The sequence below is a fragment of the Microcebus murinus genome, chromosome 10 (genome assembly GCF_040939455.1).
Source record: "Microcebus murinus isolate Inina chromosome 10, M.murinus_Inina_mat1.0, whole genome shotgun sequence".
NCBI classification, from domain to species: Eukaryota; Metazoa; Chordata; class Mammalia; order Primates; family Cheirogaleidae; genus Microcebus; species Microcebus murinus.
The window spans coordinates 8,718,185-8,740,210 of record NC_134113.1 but is presented as its reverse complement, the minus strand read 5'-3'; the positions used below and the strand labels follow the sequence as shown (position 1 = coordinate 8,740,210).

The following is a 22,026-nucleotide window of genomic DNA, read 5'->3' as shown; positions in this document are numbered from 1 at the left end:
CCTTCCCCCAGGGAAAAGTAAATGAACCTTTCTTTCTCTCCTAACCCCTGTCTGGAGAAATTTTTCTCGAAACCCGCGTGCACTGGCATCGCCTCCCTAAGAGTGGAATTCCTGCCTCCATGGCAGCTTTGGGAAGGGCAGACAGCACAGGAGACAGGAGGTCTCTGGAAACCCCTTTGTTTTCTGAGCTCCACTGAGCAGGGAGCGTGGGCTCATGTTTTTCCTTAAATCCCCTACAGCATAGTGCTCCATGTATGTTTGCTGATAGAATGATGGTTTTCATTGAGAATAATACTCAAAATTCAGTGTAATAAGTATTCAATGAGCACACAGATACAAAGGGAAGAAAGCGGAGAAACACAAAGGCAAACACAGTTGGTTCCTGAGCCTAGAAACCTAAGCTAACAGTGGAGGCAACATGTATGCTAATGACTGTGCTGCCCTCTCACTTGGGGGGGGGTGATGCCCTCAGAGTGGGACCTCTCTGGTCAGGCAGTACACATCAGACAGGGCAATGGGAGAAGGGAGGGACTAAACCCTGGTTTGGGTCCTAAGGTTGTCTTGGCCCATCTCCTTCAGGAATCCTCTCCTGCTGGTGCTAAACCAGGGGAAATAGTTCGAGCAAGAGGCATTGAAGACCAGAAAGCAGAACTCAGGTTAATCTGCCATAGTCACCTCTGGGTGACCAGCTCTTGCTCTGGGTCAATGCACACCAGGAACACACAACGGGCTGATAAATGACCCGGGGAGGCGGGGGAAGGAGTCTCCAGGCCGGAAGAAGCACCAAACACCTGGGCCTATTCCTAGGCAGGCTTCAGTTGAACTCTGCCCCTTCCTGGTCCTGGTCTCCCATGCCTCAGCTAGAGAAAGGGCCTCCTTGGATCCATGCCTCCCAAGAAGGCGTGGATACTGAAATCCTTCGTCATCTTTAAAGATGAACAAGAATGTCCACTGGGTAAAGTATCCTACCACACATAGGCACTTTCTCTCTCTCTCTCTGTCATGCACACATACACACAGTCACACTGTGCAACTGAATAGCTGAAAAAACTCATATTCATTGAGTTGTCTTTTGCACTCCAGGTTCTTACTTGGATGTTCCTACTTTATCTATGGCAGGGGAAGAGGGAAAATCCTACCCAGTTTTTTTGGTTTTATTTTTATCTTTTTGCTTTTCATTTTGTTTTTTTGAGATAAGGTCTTGCTCTGTCACCTGGGCTAGAGTGCAGTGGTGTCATCACAGCCCACTGCAACCTCAAACTCCTGGACTCAAGCAATCCTCCCACCTCAGCCTCCCAAGTTGCTGGGAGTACAGCCACACACCACCATGCCTGGCTAATTTTTCTAATTTTGTAGAGACGTCTCGAACTCCTGGCCAGGAGTTCAACAAAGGCAGCAGGTTTAACAAAGTCCCCGAGTCTGGAAGATCTGTGGGGGCACGAACTTGCCTTGTACACAATTAGTGCTCAATAAGCAATCACTAAATCACTGTATGAAAGCCTTAGGCAAGTGGCCGCAGGTGCCAGGCCTCAGTGTATTCATTTCTTGGGGCAGGAAAGTGGGTCAGAGGGGAAGGCTTGCTCAGCTTGTTCAGGCCTAGGACCTCTGCCTCTCCTCCCTGCTGGCCAGCAGAACCTCTTCCCCTTATTCTCTCACCCTCTCTGGCGATAGGAGTGAGCGAGAACTTTACAGAGGCACAAGAGAGTCCCCGAAGTATTACAAGAGGCACTGATGACACAAATTGCTATGGAGGAAAAAAGTCACCCCTGAAAAACTTACCTAAAAATATATCATGAGGTGGGCTATTTGGGGACTCAAATTACACAGGAGGGCTTGGGAAAATAGACGTGTGCGGGGACGAACACAGCCGCAATTAACGTTAACTATAAGGTGTCATATCTTCATCCTGAGCACACACAGCCCGAGGTGTGCAGCGGCAGGCAAGAGGGAGGTGAATTGGAGCCAAGTACCCACAAGGGCACAGTGGGTGTCTGCCCGAGCTAGGAAAGGGAGCTGAGTGGGAGGTGCATCGCTGGAGGAGGCAGGATTTCTCAGGAAGGTGGCAGTCACCTTGGGCAAGGCTGCCTCTGAAGTTGGAAATGCAACCATGCATAACCAAGCCCCACCTAGCTCAGGGAAACTCCAGACCCAGGGCCAGAAGGACCAGTAGAGGACCAGGGGCTTTCCTAGGGGCCCAGCGCCCCACAGATGTCCCTGGATGAGAAGATACACAGCTTGATCTGTAGGGCCGGCACCTAAAAGAAAGCACTTTCCCTGGGAGTAAGGCTTTTTAAAAACCTCAAGAGCAATGCACAGAGTGCTTAGGTGTGGGTAGGGTGGAGGGCCTGGGGACCAGGCTGTGTGGATATGTACCCCAGCATTTCCAATGCACAGCTGACAAACTTGAATGGGACATCTCCTCGAGCCACAGTTTATTCATCTGTGACACCCAACAGTGATCCCTTTCACAGTCTACTTCAGCAGATTCAGGTGGAGGGGACAAATCAAATTAGATAACTGTACATTAAAATGCCTCCATAGCCTGCAACCTCTCTGTGAATGCCATTGTATCACTTAGCACCCTGCCTTGTAAAGACTGCTGTGAGAATTTGACTCCCAGCTAAACTAAGGGACCCACCAGGGCAGCTAGTTATTATGTCCAACTCCTCTCTCTCTCTCTCTTTTTTTATTATTCTCAGTGTCAAGCATGTTATCTAGTACACATTAACTGCTCAAAAACGTTGGTTGAATAAATAAAGTCATTGGTATGTTAAGGTGAATATTACAAAAAGACCACAGTGTGTTTCATCTCAGATCTAGGAAAGACCTTTTCCAATATCAACTGTTTATTACTAAAATTTTCTGCTCTGCTTCTAACCTTCCATCCAATCGCAACTCACATCACATAACATCTGTGCTCCGTGAGAGCAAAAATCATCTCTTACTCATTCTATTTCAATGGAAGCTCTCTAGGTGGGCAAGGACTCGGTTTTGCTCAGAGCTGCATCCCTGGCACCTAGAACAGGGCCTTGTGCTCAGTGAGGCTCCATAAGGATCTGGGAAATGAAGGAATGGTTTCCAACCCTTAGCACGATGCTAGGAATTCAGCAAATACTTGTCGAATGAATTATTAAACAAGGGGAACACTTTCTCTTTTTAAGGTCCCTTTCTAACATTCCCAACTGAGTCAGTATAGCAAAGTGGGTGCGTAGGGAGGCTCTGGAGTCAAATGGGCTGGGTTTGGATTTTGACTCTTTTACTTACTAGCTGGGTGACCTAGAGTGAGCTACTGAGCCTCCCTGTGCTTCAGTTTTCTCACCTGTGAAATGGGGATAACAGTTTTTCTAATAGGATTACAGAGTTCATTTAAATGTACATGAAATATTGAGCACAGTGCCTGGTACACAGTAATTGCTGCTATTTTGGAATAAGATCTAAAGTCAAGGTCCCCACAATTTGGCCCGATGTCCCTCTCTTTCCAGTCCCATCTTCCCACACTTTAACGCTAGCAACCCTTTACTGGCTACACCTGTGCCAGCCATGCACTAAGTGGTGTACAGCCTTTAACTTATTTTCCTTCTCAAACAACCCAGTGAGGTAGGGCCTATTATTGCCCATATTTCACTGATGAGAAGACCAAGGCCCAGAAAGGAGAAATAACTTTCCCGGGGATACATAGCTAATACCAGGAAAGCTGGATTTCATCCCAGGACTCTCTGACATGGAAGTTCACGCTGTCATTGACCCGTCTCAGAAATCCCTGCCGTGCTGCGTTCTGTTGTAGGTGGAGCAGCACTGCTAGCATTACCGGGGAGCTTGTTAGAAATGCAGAATCTCAGGCTTCACCCTAGAGCTCCTGAATCAGAATCTTCATTTCAGCCAGGCTTGGTGGCTCACACCTGTAATCCTAGCACTCTGGGAGGCCAAGGTGGGAGGATTGCTCAAGGTCGGGAGTTCAAGACTAGCCTGAGCAAGAGTGAGACCCCGTCTCTACTAAAAATAGAAACAAATTAATTGGCCAACTAAAAATATATACAAAAAATTAGCTGGGCGCGGTGGTGTGTGCCTGTAGTCTCAGCTACTTGGGAGGCTGAGGCAGAAGGATCGCATGAGCCCAGGAGTTTGAGGTTGCTGTGAGCTAGGCTGACGCCATGGCACTCTAGCCCGGGCAACAGAGTGAGACTCTGCCACAAAAAAAAAAAAAAAAAAAAAGAATCTGCATTTCAGCACCCTCCCCCACACATTTACTAGGCACAGTAAAGTTTTAGAAGCACTATTGTGCTTTCTATCACTTAGACCCAAGTGCTAATTAACTAAAAAAATGTGATCTCATTTTAATCCCTACAACAATTTGGAAGGCCAGGAAAGGTCAGCATTATTATCCCATTTCACAGATGAGGACACTAAGGTTCCAAGAATCTTAGACTGAACCCATGTGAGCCTGATGCCAGCATGATGCTCTGACTGTACCCAAACTCCTCTCCCTTCACCTGAATGTCTTCATACCTCTCTCTTTGAATTCTTCTCATCTTCTTAGGCTCCACTCAAAATCCCTTCCCACTAGGCAAAGCCATATCCCACTGGGCAGATTAATTGCTTCTTCCTTCATAGTGCCCATAAACTCCCTGCACATACCTTTCTCTCTCTCTTTTCTTTCTCTAATTTTTTTCTTTAAGAAATACATATTAAACACAAATTGTGTATCAGGCACATTGAACACAAATTGTGTATCAGGCACATAGTAGGCATTGATTAAATGTCTGTGGAAACAATTTGCTCCCAAAGCATTTCTGACTGCGTTTATTAAAGCACTTTCATCACACTTCTGTTACTCTTCTCTGCGTTTGATTGTCCCTCCCACTGCCCTGAGCTCCTCTGTGTGCCCAGGGCACAGAGTCTGGCATCTTATAGGGTCTCAAGTCATTAGGTAACAAACTAAATGCTCTCCCACCTAAAGATATAATTTGTCTATGGGTACTTAAGAGTGGGTGCTTAAGAGTATGACCAGGAGTGAAACCTTCCAATTCCCAAGATGGGCAAAGGACAAGTGAGGACACATGGCTGCTCACCACCCCCAGTCTTTGGGCACAGGATGCCAGAACCGATGATGGTCACAAAATTTGCAGGTATTTGAAAAATCTAAGCCTTTTTCCAGACCATCAAAGGAAGGCCTTAGAAATGGTAAGCAACCTCTTCAAATCCCCTAGAGTTAAAACCAGGTCCCCAGTAACCTGTCATTTCGCAAGAAAAAGAAAAAAGGCAAAGGTGGCTATGATGTAGAGGGAAGACCTCCGAGATGCAGAGAACCTAGCAGTTCCCACGATCTGCCTCTCCTTTGCAGGAGACCCCGGCAAAGCACGTTTCTAGGCCTCAATTTCCTCATCTGTAAAATGAGGGGGTTGAACTAATTTAAAAGCTCCTTCCAGCTCTAAGACGCTGCGCTATAAAATGAGAGAAATGTGAACCTTTGGTTGCTATGATCTGAAAATATTTTGAATGTGGAGAATCAAATTGTACAGCAGTGCATGAACAAAATAATATGGTAATGACTAAGAAGATTGTATTTAATCCAATGGGAAACAGCAGAACTGCTGCTGTGTGTGTGTGTGTGTGTGTGTGTGTGTGTGCACGCGCGCGCACATGTGGCTTCCCTTCCTTGAGCTCAAACATATATTTTGATTCACTAATATAGTAATCAGGCCTCTGGCAGCCTATCTTACCCAAACACACACACACATACACACAGCCCACTTCAAATAAAAATGGGGGGGGGGTGGATTCCACTGCTGCTGCTTACATCCCTTCTGTGTTTGGATGGATTTTTTAAAGACATTTTTATCGTGAAGGTGTTGGATTGACAGCCCCTGGAGGCCTCTGATCTCAGAACTGGGTCTCGTGGGAGGGAGCCGGAGATCTCATTAGCATTCCGCCTTGCACGCCAACTGCCCCCTCCTCAGCCGTCACAATCCTGTCCAGCAGCGGGGCTGGACCCTCTACTAGGGAGGGGTCAGATCGGCGGCCCCAGGGGCGCCCGGCCAGAACACGTGCTCCGGGCCCTACCTGCTCCGACAATGAAGGCCCACGGCGCCGCGTCCGGCGGGGGCTGGCGGCAGCAAAGGTCAGGTCGCCGACCTTGGCCCCACGCGAGAGTCGGGGCCGGGAGGCAGACGTGGGCCAGAGGCGGCACGCGGGCCTGACCACCCCGGGCTCCGAGTCAGTCTGCGCTCTGGGGCTCCCGACCCGCGCGGCCCCGCAGGCCGACGCCAGACCGCGGCCTTGGGGAAGGCCCCAGGCCGGGCGAGGCTGCAGGGGCGGCGGGCGCGGCGGCCCCTCCCCGCCCGACGGCCGCGCCCGCGCTCCGGCCCGCGCGGATTGGCCGGCCCGCGGCGGCGGGCGGGCGGAGGCCGACCCCGCGGCCAGGTGAGGCGCCCCGCCCCTCGGCGGCGCCAGGTGCGGCGGCGGGAGCTCGGGCCGCGGCGGGCCGGGGCGCCATGGCCGAGTCCCAGCTGAGCTGCCTGGACGAGGCGCACGTGAACGAGAGGGTGACCGAGGCGCAGGCCGCCTTCTACTACTGCGAGCGGCGGCGGGCCGCGCTGGAGGCGCTGCTGGGCGGCGGCGAGCAGGCCTACCACGAGCGGGTCTCGAAGGACGGGCTGCGGGGCTTCCTCTCCAGCCGGGAGCGCCAGGACCTCCGCGCCGCCTGGAGCCCCTACGAGGACGCCGCCCTCGCCGCTGCCCGGGGCAAGAGCAAGGGCAAGGCCAAGGACAAGGCCCCCGCGCAACCCCGGGACGAGCCCGGCGAGTCCCTGGCCTACTGGCCCGACCGTTCGGACACCGAGGTGCCCCCTCTGGACCTGGGCTGGACGGACACCGGTTTCTACCGCGGCGTGAGCCGCGTCACCCTCTTCACCCACCCCCCCAAGGAGGAGAAGGCGCCGCACCTCAAGGAGGTGGTCAGGCAGATGATCCAACAGGCCCAGAAGGTAGGCCCTGCCCTGGCCCCCCACACCGGGGGGACCCCAACACCGGTCCCTTGTACCAGGCCCCACCTCCGAGGCAGGGCCTGGAGCAGGCCGCCCGCTGTGCAGTGGGCCCCAACCCGCCCTCCCGGGGCTCTGGGGAGGCCTCTGTGTAGGGAGGATGGACGTGAACGTGTTTAGCAAACTAGAAGGTGCTGGACAGATGTCAGTCGTCGTTATTACAGTGTCCAGAGGCGCTGGCTTTGCTCTGTACTTCTGAAATTAACTTGTCGTGTCCCTCTCCCTAGGGAAGAGTGGCTGCCATGAAGGAAAATGTGGGAAAAGGGCCACTCAAAGGTCTTGACAATAACCCATCTGCTGCCCAGGGACTTACAGAACATATCCCTTACCATTTTCTCATGTTATCTTCAAAACTACTCCAGGAAGTGGCCAGTGGTGACCTCCCCACCCCCAACCAGCCATGTTGCTCTTGGGAGCAACCCCGCGCACAGTCAAAGCTGGCCTGTCCCCCTCCCTTTCACACCCTCTCCTGGGACCAGTACTAGAGCTCAAGCAGCCTGGAATGAATGAGGGGATGTATTTTGAGCACCTACTATGTCCTTGGCCCTGTCCTGGAGACTTTGGCAAGGCAAGTCACTGGACTCAGCGTCACCCCGGGGGAAAGCTCCTACTTAGCACATCTGCTCTGCTGGGGAGCTGGGAGGAAGAGTGTTTCCAGAGTGGCTGCTTAAGAATACTGGTGGGGCCAGTAGGTTGTGGAGCAAGGGAACGACTTTAATCTTCACTCCATGCCTTTGGGTAGGACTACCTGGGTAGCTTCCAAGTAAAATACAGGATGCTCCGTTAAATTTGAACTTCAAATAAATAGCACATAACTTTTGAGTATCAATTTATCCCAAATATTACTGATACTGACATTGATACTGAAAAGTTATTCATTGCTTATCTGAAATTCAAATTGAATGGGGCAGTCTGTATTTTTATTTGCTAAATCTGGCTTCCCTACCCTGAGATTTGTTAAGAAACACCAGCAGCTGTTGGTGCATAATTCAGAATACACAACAGGAGTGGCTTGGGTTCAGCGTGCTAATTCCACTCAGTGAGTGTGGTTGAAATTTTATTTTCCCTGGACACTGATCAGGAAGCCAGAGGCCTGAGAAGGAAAAAGTAAGCTAGAAAGACCAGTGGCAGGGCTCCTCTTCCTGGAGGGTTGATCTAAGTAGTTGGCTAGACTGGCTTCCAGAAGGAAGAGTTAACTTTTCATTGTCCATGTTTCCGCCCTCCTTTTCTAAATAATTCCTCTTTGTCTGACTGAGCTTTCTTTATATATTGCATTCTGCAGAAGAAAAAGGCAAGATTGAACACAGAGGAGGGATAAGGGAAGTGAGCAGCAATACTGGGCAGCAGGCTGCAGCTGGGGTCAAAGGTCAAGGCTCATGATGTAACACTAACAAAGCCTCTATTTAGCACTTAATGTGTGCCAGCCTCTGTGCATTTTCTCATTTGCTTTTCACAACGACTGGGTGAGATATGTATTCTCCTTATTTTTGGAGAAAAAGAAATCAGGATTCAGAACAGTTAAGTTTCTTGCTGGAGGTCCCATAGCTAGTAAGTGGCTGAGCCAGGCTCCAAACACCAAAGCCTTTGCTCTTAACCACCGTGCTACCCTGCGCCACTGTCTGAATAATGGTGCAGTAAGATTAAGCAAGGAGTTTGAATGGAGCTAAGCTGGTCACAACATGGGGTACAGGCTGTGTACCCCTGTTACAAGAAGGGAGGGACAGGGCCCCTGGCCACCGAAGCTTCTAGTCCTGCATAGTGGGATGTTCTTAACTTTTTAAATATTTAACAAAAACTTTAACAATTGTGAACCAATCCAATATGTACAGATTCAATCAGTAGCTATTTCCTGTGTGCCTACCATGTGCCAGGCACTAGCCATAAAGAAAATACAAGCTGTAACCTTGTAAGAGTTTACTCAAATGCTGGGGTTCTGCTACAAGGGATAGAGTTTGAGGCTGGATGTGCCCAAGCTGGGAAAGCTCCCTGGGGGAGATGAGTTGCAGAGTTGGAAGGGGAGAAGGAAGTAAACTGGAACGGGCAGTTTCTCAGTAAGACTCCAGAGCAGGAATGAGAGATTTTCCCTTGAAAAAAGCAAGGCAGTTTGATCGGCAGGAAAAAAAGAGCCGTCATGGTGGAAGCTTAGTGCTGTGTGAGGCCTGGAGTAGGGACCTTAAAACTGGGCCCAAGATAGGTGACTGCCGCCCTGGAAGCACCAGCTTCTGACCGTGTCTGTGCCCACTCAACTCCCAGGCTCTCTGGGCCCCCACCCTTAATCACTGTCCCTCCTGTCTATATAGCCACTTCTTCTCAAACACTCTGTGAAGTAGGTAGGACAGAGAGGTCGACCCTGTCTCACAGGTGAGGAAACTGAGGCACAGACAAGGAAAGGGGCCTGCCCGTAGGTCATGTGGCTGGTTATGAAAGAACCCCAGTCCCTAGCTTCTGCTCTAAAGGTTGCACCATCTTACACCTGCCTGTCCCCCACCCCCACACCAGCTTGTCCAGCTGGCAAGGAACCTTCCATGGCCATTAAACTAGATCCTTCCTCCTTCCTTTTCACCCTGAGGGAGGGAGTTTCCTTTGTTTCCAGTGAGAGTCTGAGTGCCCAGAAGCCGGGTGGGGCAGGCTGAGATGGTTTATGTGCAGAGACACGGGTAACATGGAGGGCCAGCAGAAGGACATGCTCACGTCCAATTTGCACCGGAGAGTTTTGTATTTTATTTCATTTAATCCTCAGAATAACCTTGTAAGGTGCTATCGTTTGTTTTTTTTCCCCAAATGACAAATAGGAAACTAAGGAGTTGCCATGACTTGCCCATGGTCACAGGCCAGTGAGGAATTCTGTATCTGGTCTTCAGGTATATGGAGAAAGGAGCCTAGTGAGGGGACACTTTGAAAATATGGTTGGGAAGGAGTGGCAGAGGGCGGTGGCCAGTGGGGAAGCAGCCCAGCAGGTGTTGGGTGGGGCCATGTGGAATGGGAGGAAGGCCTTTGAAGTCAGCCTAAGCCCTCTGCTCCCTGGGCCTCTGCACATGGTGGAAAGCCCTTCCTAAGCTGCGCTGGGCTACCACATTCAAACAAAGGGCTATTTACTTGTGGGGTGGGTTTTTTCCTGCTGTTTTTTTTCCCCCTTGAGTAATCTGCTTATGATGTACTTTGCTTAAACCACAGGCAGAAAGGGTACCTTTAGGGACTCAGAAATGAGCCCTGGCCAGTGCCATGCTAGCAGAGAATACCAGAAGCAGTCGCTGCTGCGTAGGCTGTTCAGATCATTGTAACTGCCGGGGAGTGGACTCCGGCAGGACTGTGCACAGACAGGGCAACTCTGGGTTGTCACTCGCAAAGCCGGAGTAAGAGAAGCAGACAATTGCAATCTGGGTGGGTGGTCAACTTGGAAGGATTATGCATCCATTTGGTCATAGGACAAATATTCGGAGGTCTACTGTGTATTAAGCATACATTAGTGGAAAACACGTAAAACACTCCTCTGCTCTTAAATAGCCTAATCTTCCACTGATCCATCATCCTAATATAGTATGAGGAGTGCTTGGCAGGGACGTGGCAGGAAGGGTACTAGCCCAGCCCCTGCACCGGGTTAAGGAGGCCCTCTGATGCTGAGGAGCTGTCTACGGCACGTCCGAATGCAGCAGGAAGGATGAGGTGGTGCTTAGCCGTCCACCCAGGCTCCCTTGTGACGGGCTGCATCCATTTTTGAGGCTGCTGGACAGGTTTGGAGAATACTGCCTTATGCTACAGAAACAGAGGAAAACGCACTAACCCCTACCTTGAAGATTGACCTTGACCCTGCATTCTTAGGCCCTCCCCCCAAATGCACCAGCTACCCAATTCTTCTCAATTTAACACAAACTGCCCTGTTTCCTTGGAGCCTCAATAACTGTGTAAGGCAGGGTGCTGTCTTCATTGCATAGAGGATCCCTCTGAGGTCCAAAGAGGTGAAATGATTTGTCTTTAGACCAAGGACAAGGAATTACACAGCATCCCCAGGCCCTCGGTCAGGAATACCAATGGCCCCACGAAGATTATAAACGTAACCCAGGAGAGGGAGGCCGCTGGAATAGGTAACTGTGATTAACTAGGAGCTGCTCCTCTCATTCCTGTTGTAATTAGTGGAATAGTCCTGCCAGGTGGATTGAGGAGCGAGGAGTGGGTAACCAGGCTAGTCCTACCCCGTCTCTGCCTGTTGATGGGTTTGTCCCCCTTCCTGCAAGGCCTGGCTGAAAGGCCGCCTCTTCCTTGGCATTCTGTCAAATTTTCAATGCAAAAGTTCCGCACAGCTTGCTGTGGGAGAGCCCATCCTATCCTGCCGGCCTGGGTGCTTTAGAAGAGCAGGGACTCTGTCTCAATCCCTCAGTCTCCTTTGCAGGACCCCAGTGGTGCCCTGACTGTCAGAGGTGGTCAACGATCTGTTTAAAGAATTGAAAACTAGGCCGGCCGTGGTGGCTCACGCCTGTAATCCTAGCACTCTGGGAGGCTGAGGCAGGCGGATTGCTGGAGGTCAGGAGTTCATAACCAGCCTGAGCAAGAGCGGGACCCTGTCTCTACTATAAATAGAAAGAAATTAATTGGCCAACTAATATATATAGAAAAAATTAGCCGGGCATGGTGGCGCATGCCTGTAGTCCCAGCTACTCGGGAGGCTGAGGCAGCAGGATTGCTTGAGCCCAGGAGTTTGAGGTTGCTATGAGCTAGGCTGACGCCACGGCACGCACTCTAGCCTGGGCAACAAAGCGAGACTCTGTCTCAAAAAACAAAAAAAAATTTAAAAAATTAAAAATTAAGAATTGAAAACTGTCTTCTATTGGCCACCTGTCCCTCTAGGGAAGTGTCTGGAGACATCCACGTTGACTCACACATTACTCAGGGGACTCCTTTAATCCTCATTGAAACAAGCTGTCTGGCAGCAGACAGAAGAATACTCTAAATTAGAGCGGTGGGGGGACAGGGAAAAGGGTGGGTCAGAGGGATTTGGGGAAAGATGCAGAGCACGAGGCACAATTGGCCAGGTTAGCAGCCTTGGTTAGAGGTCTATGCAGCTGGTCAGCAGGTTAGTGAACAGCTGGGATACAGATGTCCAGGGGGTGCGGCAAAGTCTTGGAGTCATCAGCTCACGTCACCATGGGCTTCAGCTTTGCAGATGGCAGCCTCTGCCCTGAATCGAGGCCACTGTCTTTCTGCCCTAACCTCAGCTAACACTTCTCTCATTCAGCTACATCCAGCAAATAGCACCAATCACCTTCTCCATACCAGCTGCTATGCTGGGCATTGAGAGACAGAGATGAGGCAGATGCCACAAAAAACCCAGTGTACGTACATAATTTTTTAAAAATGTTACTGGTTTTTGAATCGCAAGAGTCAGATTGATAATGCATTCATTAGCTACCTCACCACGTAGTTCTCATGCTGGTCCCAGTTCTTGACTTGGTCCTAATAATACCTCCATACCTCCCTCCTTTCCCCTCCTCCCCCGCTGCATGTCAGACGGCCAGTGACTTTACCCAGGAGCTTCTGAGCTGCCTTTTGGAAGCCAGATTCAAATGCACAGAGCAAGAGGAGGCCTCTCAGGCAGTCCAGGGCCCCACAGGCCCCACAACGCTGTCCCCTCTCCTAACCCTTCTACCCTTCCTGAAGTGACCGTTCCACACGAGCTTTGTTTCAGAGGCGCCGGGCAGTTCCACAACCCTGGTCCAGGAAGGCTGGTGGGCAGTGGACAGCTGCAGCTCCAGGGAGTAAGCACTTTGCAGCCCTTCCGGGATCTCGCCCCAGCCTGCCCAGGCATCCCTGGCAAGCTCGGGGCACTTTGGCTATTGGGTTCTGTGTCTCTCTCCTTTATGCTTACTCACTGATCTCAGGCGCTGGGATTCCTGAGCAATGGAGACCCAGCTTCGTGTCTAGAACAGAAGACAGGCTCTGAAGTTGAAAGATCTTGGGTTCTGTCCTATCTGGCCATTTACTGGCTGTGTTCCTTTGGGCAACTCACCACCCTTTCTGAGGCTCCTGACTGATAAAATGGGGAAGATAATATCTAGGTTTCTGAATGGTTTAAAAAAAAAAAAAAACTAGAGAAACTGGTGAGTGAAAGCTGAGGATACTAGAAAGTGTCATACAAATGTTCATCATCCTGGAAAGTCACTGTTGCCTTCTCCTTCTTCTTGCAGCAGTGTAGCCGAATTTTCTCCCAGGAAGTCAGAGTACCCCACCCAGGAGATTAGAGTTAGGAGAGTTAGGAGTGGCTCCTCCTTTGAGTGAGATGGGAGCAGCTCCACCCCCTCCTCTCCTCGAATTTATCTGTTGGCCTTGATTTGGTGGGGTTGGGGGTGGTGAGGGTGGCCTGCCTGCTGGAGGCTGTGGCATCTGAATCCTCAGCCCTGGATCTTCTCTGGGATCTGTGATGGGCAGAGAGAGAGAAGACAGGCAGGTGCCAGAGGATCCCCTGACTCTAAACCAGGACTCGCCTGAGGATGTTCCCTGCACACAGTCATCTGAAGGGCCTGGCTGGCTGCCCAGGTCCATCCCAAAGAGCCCAGGGCGGTCTGGGAATACCCCAAGTTCTTTTACTCTGGAGAATTCAAGCTTTCTTTGGGAGAAGAGGCCCAGGTAGATTGGGGTGTGGCGGGTGTATGTAGGGGTTAACTATGATGTAATCACAGCCTTGGGCTGTGTTTCTCTTTGGAGAAGAGGGAGAGGAGGGTTGACTCCTTTGAAATCTGACACTTTGGGTTCCGAAAACTGTGTGGATGGATGTTTCTGGGAGAGTTCAAAAGTAGAAGATGGGGCTTCAGCAAACTTTATGGCCTTCTCTTGGTTTCTTGGTAGCAAAGCCAGGTCTGATGGGCAGAGATCTCAGAAGGCACAGGCTGCTGCCAGGGGAGGGGGTCCCCTGAAGGGAGCCAGCCTGGGAATCCTCACTCTTGCTCTGGCTGTCTCTTTCCTAGCTCACTGGACGGCCTTCGGCAAACGAGTTGACTTTGCTGGGTCTCTATATTTCCACATCTGTAAAATGGGGATGATTCTTGCTTTCTTGCACAAGATTGTCCTAAGAACCTAATGAATGTATGCAGGTAAAAGGGACTTCTCTTAAGCTGAGATGGGTGGCTTGCATGCTATTTCCTTTAACCCAATCCTCAGCACCTTGCAAGGGAGGTGGTATTTTCCCTGAAGGTCAGGGAAAGCATAGGTCATAGAACTCACAAGAGGCTAGCTGGGATTCCATCCAGTCTGAGTTCAAGGCTGTGTCCTTCCACTGCCAATGCAGGTTACCCTTGGAAATTTCCCTCTGGGGCCATTTCTTCTCTCTGAAACTTCCAGAAACATTCAAAGTTTATTGGAAGGCTTTCAGACTGGTTCTGGAGACAAATTCACAACTGCTAGCTGCTCCAATCTGTGCCACGTGGCAGGGAGGAAGGTTCTTTCTTCCTGGTGTTAGTAGCTTCTAGAAACCTATTTGACTTCTTCATGGCCACTTGCTGGCCCCCTTGGACTTGTGCCCCTCCCTGACAGGCGGAGGCCTTGAGGGGATTCCCAGCCCAGCAACTCACAGTCCCTCCATGTTCTCAGCCCCTGGGATGCTGCCTCACCTGGTGGCCAGATCCACCCCCATTGTCTTAGAAGGTACAAAGCAGAGGCTGTTTGGGGCAGGCTTCCCACCTGAGCTGGGGGTAGGGGTGGGGAGCAAGGCAGAGAACAAAGGAGCCCAGGGCTGGGTCCTGGCTGACCACCAGCTTCTGTTCCCGGCTTTTGGCTTTTGCTTCCGTGAGCCGCCCCCCAGGCCGAGTCACTCTAGAGATCCCTCCCCCTCCCCCACCACTCCCCCTCCACCTCCCAGGTGCCGTGAGAGTCAGCCTCAGCTGGGGCTGCTGCCTTCCCTGGTTTTCTTTTTCCTTCTCTAAAATCCGTGGAGTGTGTGGACTTGCTAATGATCCCAGAATCTTAGTCCTGGAAGAGAGCCTATGGCTCTTCTAATTATTAGTCTCTCTGGCCCAGGTTTCTAATAATCTGGAAACATCCCTGGCACAGCTTGTACACACTGGCCATCATTCTGTTGGGCTCTTTGCAGTACTGGCTGGGCATGTAGGAGGCTCCTCGTGATACGGGTTCTTTTTGTTTTGTTTTTTAGCAGTTAGCTAGGAGATGGTGGGGTGGAGGTGGGGACCAGGACTCTTTACCTTTCAGTGAGTCTTTGAGGACAGACTTCGAGTGTCCTTAACTCCCTCACCTAGGAGGGTCCCTGGACTGCCTGGAGATTCCCATTTGCTCATTCACTCAACATGTTTTCCTGAGAACCTGCCCTGTGCCAAGCATCAGAAACTTACAGATGAATCAAATGTGGACCCTCAAACTCCTGGCTTCTGCCTCCCAAAGTGCTGGGCTTACAGGCATAAGCCCCTGTGCCTGGCCCCAATAGCTATTATTTATTGAGCATTTACGTGCCAGACATGTGCAGCCCTTTTAGAATATATTATTTCATTTCATTTTTACAACAATCCAGCAACTTTCCATTTTACAGACGAGGAACTGAGGTTCAGAGAGGATAAGGTCGCACTACCAGTAAGTAGTGAAGCCGGATGGGAACTGTGATGGGGCTGATTCCCAGGCTTGCGTACTTGCCCTGAGTTCCAGGTGAACAGAGGCTTCCTGGGAACTGACGGCTGAGTCAGCCAGTTGGGGAAGGGCAGGGCAGGCAGAGGCGAGGCTGGAGGCACGTGGACTCACCCTGTTCCCATCAACAGAATGCCCTCATCACCTTCACCACCACACCTTTCCCTGCAGTCTCAACTTGCCTCTCTGGGTAAGCCCTCTCAGGTAACACCACCTGGCTGCAGCCACACAGTTATCCTTGCTGCTTCTCAGAACCTCCCAGGCAAACTGCCAGCTCCGATTGTCTTACCCTGGTGGATCAGTCAAATGCCTTGAGTCCTGCCTCGCTCTGCCCACGTGCTGCATGGTGCTGAGAGCTCAAGCCTCGTAACCCAAACCAGCAGATGATCCTAAAAATCATTTGTGTATCTTCACTGGAATTTTTTTTTAGCAGTTGATTTATCTTTGTAATTATGTTTGGCTTTAAGCTAATGTTAAAATGAGCTTGCATTAGATAATTTTCACTAATTAACACCAACTTAGTGCCGGGGAAGTCATCCCAGAAGCATGCCGCGGGGCAGGGAAAAGCTGGCCCGGCCTAAGATCTCAGAAAGAATTGCGATGCTTCCTCCCTGGCAGGGCACTGTGTGTGGCTCTTCATGGCTGCATTAGTTGACCTTGCTCACGTGGGTGCAGTCTGTTTTCTTTCCCTGCAGAGCTAGCCGGGTCTCCTTTGTATGCTCCCTCTCATTCAACCTTGTTTAGGGAATGTGTGTCAACAGTGATGGCCTCAGAGGGTCAGCTCAACAGGGAGTGAACCCCCAGTGGGTGCAGCAGGGAGACGTGACCCACAGGGTCGGGAACAGCCCCACACTGAGGTTGAGGGGCCTGGGACAGCATGTGTCCTGGCTGGGCAGAATTGGGCTCCATTGCTGCCAGTGCAGAGGGAACTGGCGTTTAATGATGTCTAATTAGTGAGCTGAAACACTGTAACACGGCTGCAGACAGCTGGGAAGCCGCAGCTGACAAAGCACAGATGCCCTGCTGGTGGGGTGGCGGCAGCCTGGTCTCCACACCGGCAAGAGGACCCGCTGGAGCTCTGGATTAGGCTCTGCCCTCTTTGTGGGTAAGAGCTCAGCCCCAAACTGCATCCGCAGCTCACCTGTGTGGAGGTGTTCTGTTCAGAATGTTTGCTATGTGCCAGTCTTTGTGCATGAAGGAATGACAGATCTCTGTCCCCCATCCCTCGTGGGTAGATGGGGAACGTTCCCGTGTGCTTAGCAGACATGCATCCTAGAGAGGACACACACTGCGCTAGGGACCAGAGACAGAGAATGGTCCTGAGACAGTCTTGGGAAGAGTGAAACAAGGGCCTCCACAGAGGTAGAGCATTCCTGTCACTATAGGGGTAGGGTGGTGGTAGTATGAGTTAAGACCAGAGCTGGAGCCTGCTGGGTGTGTTTGGAGAACATAGAGTCATCTCATGGGGTGTGAGCCGGCTGGCAGGGGAGGAGGGGAAGAATGCATCTTTGGGCTGGAAGCACATGAGGGTCTTCTGCCAGGCTGAGGGCCTTTGACTTGATTCTGTGGCAATCGGGAGCCACAGAGTGTTTGAGCAGGGAAGTGATGTGCTTGAGGTTGTGTTACGGGATACATCTGCCGAGAGGGGAATGATCAGAACAGAGTAAGCTAGTATTGCACGAAGCTGACACCGAGCACCTGCGCACCAAGCACTGTCCCAGAGGAAGGCCAGAGCTCGGCCATCTGCAGCAGGTGCAACACGGGCTTTATCACATTTCTTTTCGCCCTCATAAGAACGGTAAAGTAGCCTCGTTTTACAAATGGAACTCAGAGAGCTTAAGTAACTTGTCCAAGGTCTCACAGCCAGTGTGGAATCTCTGACACTTTCCACACTGCAATACACATTTGGACTGTGGGATTTAGTGAAATGAATGTAGGGTCCAGGAGTGGGGAGCAGGCAGTGCTTTGTGGGGGTCGTTCGTGATTGTGAGCCATGGGCAGTTGTGCAGACCTCCTCTCCTGGGCTCTCCTCTCCTCTCCGTCCCCAGTACCTATGTGGGGAACTTAAGGTAAAACTTTGTTATTCAGTGGTTCACACCCCACTGGTGTAAAAACAGGTGATAATTCAGAGGGGGCCTGCTGCAGTCTTGATGACACGGAAGGTCTTGGCAGTGTACCCGGAGTACTTATAGCGCCCCCCACCCCCAAGTGAATCGCTTCCATACTCCAGCAGCAGCTTTCTGTGCTCCAGTTAATGGCTACACCGGTTATAAGGTTATAAGGAGTCACCTTCGTTCTCTGGAGCCCGCCTCCAGGTACTTAGGTAACAGTTTCTTTTCTTTTTCAAAGAGACAAGGCCTCCTTCTGTCACCCAGGCTGGAGTGCAGTGGCGCGATCATAGCTCCCTGCTTGCAACCTTGAGCTCCTGGGCTGGAGCAATCCTCCCTGACAGTGGTTTTCCAAGCAGTGTGTTGCGATTGCACTAGTGGGTGTGCTGGCGTAGACACCAAGCATCACTTGACTAACAGTGCATCCTGCAGACTCTTCCTTACTCGGGCTGCCCTTCCCCTCAATTAGTTCATTGTGACCTTTGTGAGCGCACAGTGTTGCCCTGGCTTTAATCACCACTCCGGGCTGGGCCTGCTGGGCTGGGTGGCGTGCAGCAGAACAACAACTTCTCCACCTCGGTGTCTGTGCCGCAGGGGACGCTGGCTGGCTGGCTCCCCAGGAGCTGAGCAGGTCCCCACTGGCTGGCTCCTTCCCTCTTGCCCCCTCCTCTCAAGCGATGGCCCCTTTGTTCTAGGTGCCATCTCTGAGGACAGAAGAGGGCACCGGCATTTACCTGTCACTCACAACAGGCCAAGTACATGCTGTTGTTCCGCCCGCATTGTCTCATTCAAAACTCGGAGCAACCTGGGCATGGTGGCTCATGCCTGTAATCCTAGCGTTTGGGGAAGCCAAGGCAGAAGGATCACCCAAGGCCAGGAGTTTGAGACCAGCCTGGGCAACGTAGTGAAACCCCATCTCTTACATAAAAAATAAGTAAATAAAACACAGAACAACCCTGTGAAGGGTTCGCCTCCCCATTCTAAAATGAGGAGACTGCCTAGTAAATGACTCACTCAAGGCAGCACAACCAGTGAGACTTTCTGCTTCCAGACTATATATTATTTTCCAAACACCAGCCTTCACTCAAAGTATGATCCCTCTACCTCCTGCATTTAGTCACCTGGGATGGAGGTGGAGAAGGGGTGTTGTTAAAATGCACTTTCTTGGGCCTGCTGAATCAATCTTTGGGGATGGGGCCCTGGGTTCTGCATTTTGACAGTGTGTGTGAACACACACCCTGCCCCACTCCCAGGTGATTCTTCATGCACTGAAGGTTGTCTTCTGGCCTGTCGGCCTTGATCCCTCTCTTTGGGGAGATCAGAGGAGATTCCACAGTCAGAGCTGTCTGAGGAGGAGGCTGGTTGGGCAGACCCAGCACTGGCCTCCATGGGAAAGGGAGGGACTCTGGCAAACTCCCCTGGGCTGCCAGATGGAGGCCAGCCATTCTGGGAGGCCATCTCCAGGCTGCTTGGCCTGTTTGTCTAATCACTGCCTTCCCTACCCTGAGAGACCTTGGGGCTTCAGGTGTGGGTAGTTAGCCCCATTGCCTTGCAGAATGGGAATTTAATGATCCCTCTTAACTGCACAGCATTTTCCTGGGAGTTCCTGGGCATGATCCCATCAGGACCTTCCCGCAGCCCTGGGAGGCGGGCAGGGAGGCACAGGGTGCAAAGTGGGGCCCCAGGTTCACATGGGTAATAAGTGAGAAAGTGTCCCTGGCTTCTTCCCTTCCTCCCCCAGGAAAAGTGACCACCAGCAGCAGGCCCCTGAGGTCAGCAAGCTCACCCTGCGGCCTTTTCTTTTTCATACCACGGAGCTCAGTAAGGAAGGAGTAGAGTTTGGGAGCTTTGCAGGTAACGGCCCCAGAGTCTCGAGCTCTACATCAGCAGGGCTGGGGCAGCCAGCAAGGGGAAGGATGGCACTGTCTGTCTCTAACCGTGCAGCTCAGTTTGCATCCTGGTTTTGTATGACCAGAGGTGGCCTGGGGTCCTAGCCAGAATAGATCTGTCCCCAGAGCCTGGCATGTCCACAATGTCTGGGGGTGATAACTTGGTGTTGTAGAAAAGGTCAGGACTGGGGTCAGAAGCCTAGGCTTTAGTTCAGCTCTCCCAAGACTCAGCTGGGTGACTTTAATCTCTGGGCTGGGACAGATGCTGTCTGAGTTTCTTCCTAGCTCTGAGATTTGTTGAGCCTGGAATGTCTTGAGTTTAGGAGTCAAAAACAATGGTGGGCACAGCCCGGGAACTTTGTCGGGGCTAACGTGCAGCCGTGCTCTACTTCCTGGCCTTGCACTGCATCACAGGGAGGCGGGTACTTCTTTGTAATAATGTACAGAAAGGGACTTGCTATATGTGCTGGTGGCAGCCCTGCCTCCTGGTCTGGTTTCCTCGGCATGGACTTCTATGCCTTGGTTAAATACTGTCCTCAGTCAGGGCTGGCTGCTCCTTCAGGATCTTGGGTGGAGTGAAGACAGAGACCAGACTTTTGAGCTGTCACTCAGGCAACTGTTCCAAAAGGTGCTAACTTCTTTCCCCTTCTCTGTACCCTTGCGGGAGAACTTCAACTTCCAGCAAAATGATCTAACCGGGAGTCTTGCTCAGCATTCTTTCTTCCCTTCAGCTCAGTGCCTTGCCGTTAATGAAATAAAGGAGAAAACTGCAAAGTTACACCTACACCCAACAAATAAAGCAGTAGACCTGAAACTCCCTTCATTTAGCCATTTATTCCACAAACACGGAAAACTGACTTTGTGTTAAGCTCTGTGCTGAGGGTGGAAACTCTGAAAGAATCAGATGGTTCCTGCCATCCAGGAGCCCGGATCCTAGTAAGGGACAAAGACACTGAGTAGACATTCCAGTAAAGTGTCAAGGAGCTGTTATCTGCCTGGAATACAATGTGGGCAGGAAGCAGGGAGTGGTTCACACTATTAGATGGGGAGAAGTTCAGGAAATTCTTAGCTGAGTCTTGAAAAAATGCATAGATGTTTTACAGGGGCACGGAAGGAGTAGAAACAAAGGACTTGAAACTGATATGTACAAGGTTCTTGGGGGGGGCACAATTTTGCCTCTTACGAGATCAATGTCTAGAGGCATTTTGGGTTGTCATGACTGGGGGTGATGCTACTGGCATCCGGTGGGTAGAGTCCAGGAATGCTGCTAAACATCCCACAACACCAGAGAGCCCCAAAAGTGGGTGGTGCCACAGTGAGACACCATGTGAAGGTAACTGCAGGTCATCTTGTGCGGCTGAGAACTGGGGCAGAGGTGAGATGTGGCCCAAGACGAAGCTGGAAGGAGGAAAGGAGCCCATCATAGGGCCCCGCAAATGCCAAGTCAAGGAGTTGGGACCACTCCTGAGGGCTGCAGGACCCAGTGGTTCATGAGTCTGTTTTAGGGGGATTACTGCGGCGGAGAATGAATGGAACGGTGGAGATGGAGCAAGAGAGAGCAGTTAGGAAGCTGTTCCAGAAGTTGGAATGAGGAAATGAGGATGGTCTGAGCTAGGGCGGCGTTTCTAGCGGAAGCAGAAAGGAGTTGACCTGGAGAAGGTCCCCAAAGTGGGGGGGCCACTGGACTCGGCAACCCATGGGATTTGGTCAGTGGGGAGGAGGAGGAGGCTGGTAGGTGTGGGCTTCTGGCCAGGGTGCCTGAGAGGATGTTGGTTTTGGGAGTGCCTGTGGGGCAGGCTGGTGGACATGTCCAAGCGTCAGTGAGCTCTGTGCACGTGGACACCTGGCAGAGCGGGGCCTTCTGCAGCCTGGGTCATCCAAACACACCGGGGGGGGGGGTGTAGGCAAGGTAGAGCCCTTTTTGTCATTTTTGTTATCTAATGGTTATTAAAGTGTCCAGAAGGAGAATTGGAAAAGCTGGCAGTTTAATTAAAGTCGAATGGCAGATAGAGGGACTTTCTGAGCCTCCCTAACCCCCCTCCCTCCCCACCCTGCTGCCTAGGCGGGACATCAAATGAGGAGATGTCGAGCTCACAAAACACCCGATGAGAAGTCTCGCAACATCAGAGCCTCTGTGCCAGCACGCCTGCGACAGCTTATAAAAACTACTGCCACCTCAAATTAACCTCTCTCCCCGGTGTCTCATATCAGCAGGTGACCAGGTAAAGGACGCTGTGGGTAGGGAGCCAGCCAGGAGGAAGGGTTGATTTTCTCTCCTGACCAACTCTGTTTCCCTGCGTTCTGAGCCAGTGACGTCCTTTTTCAAAACCCGATTTTGGATCTACACCGGGAGCCTCGACGTTCGGCGTG

The 22,026-nt window shown here is 51.4% G+C and overlaps 1 protein-coding gene across 1 annotated transcript in view; it reads left to right on the top strand.

Moving 5' to 3' along the window:
• The first annotated feature begins 6,425 nt into the window (after window positions 1-6,425).
• Window positions 6,426-22,026, top strand: part of FAM83F (family with sequence similarity 83 member F) — a 31,699-nt gene continuing 16,098 nt past the window's right edge. Inside the window, exon 1 of the mRNA XM_012741677.3 lies at window positions 6,426-6,983. Coding sequence (XP_012597131.2) covers window positions 6,492-6,983 — 492 coding nt within the window. The 5' untranslated portion in view covers window positions 6,426-6,491. The remainder of the gene's footprint in view (window positions 6,984-22,026) is intronic.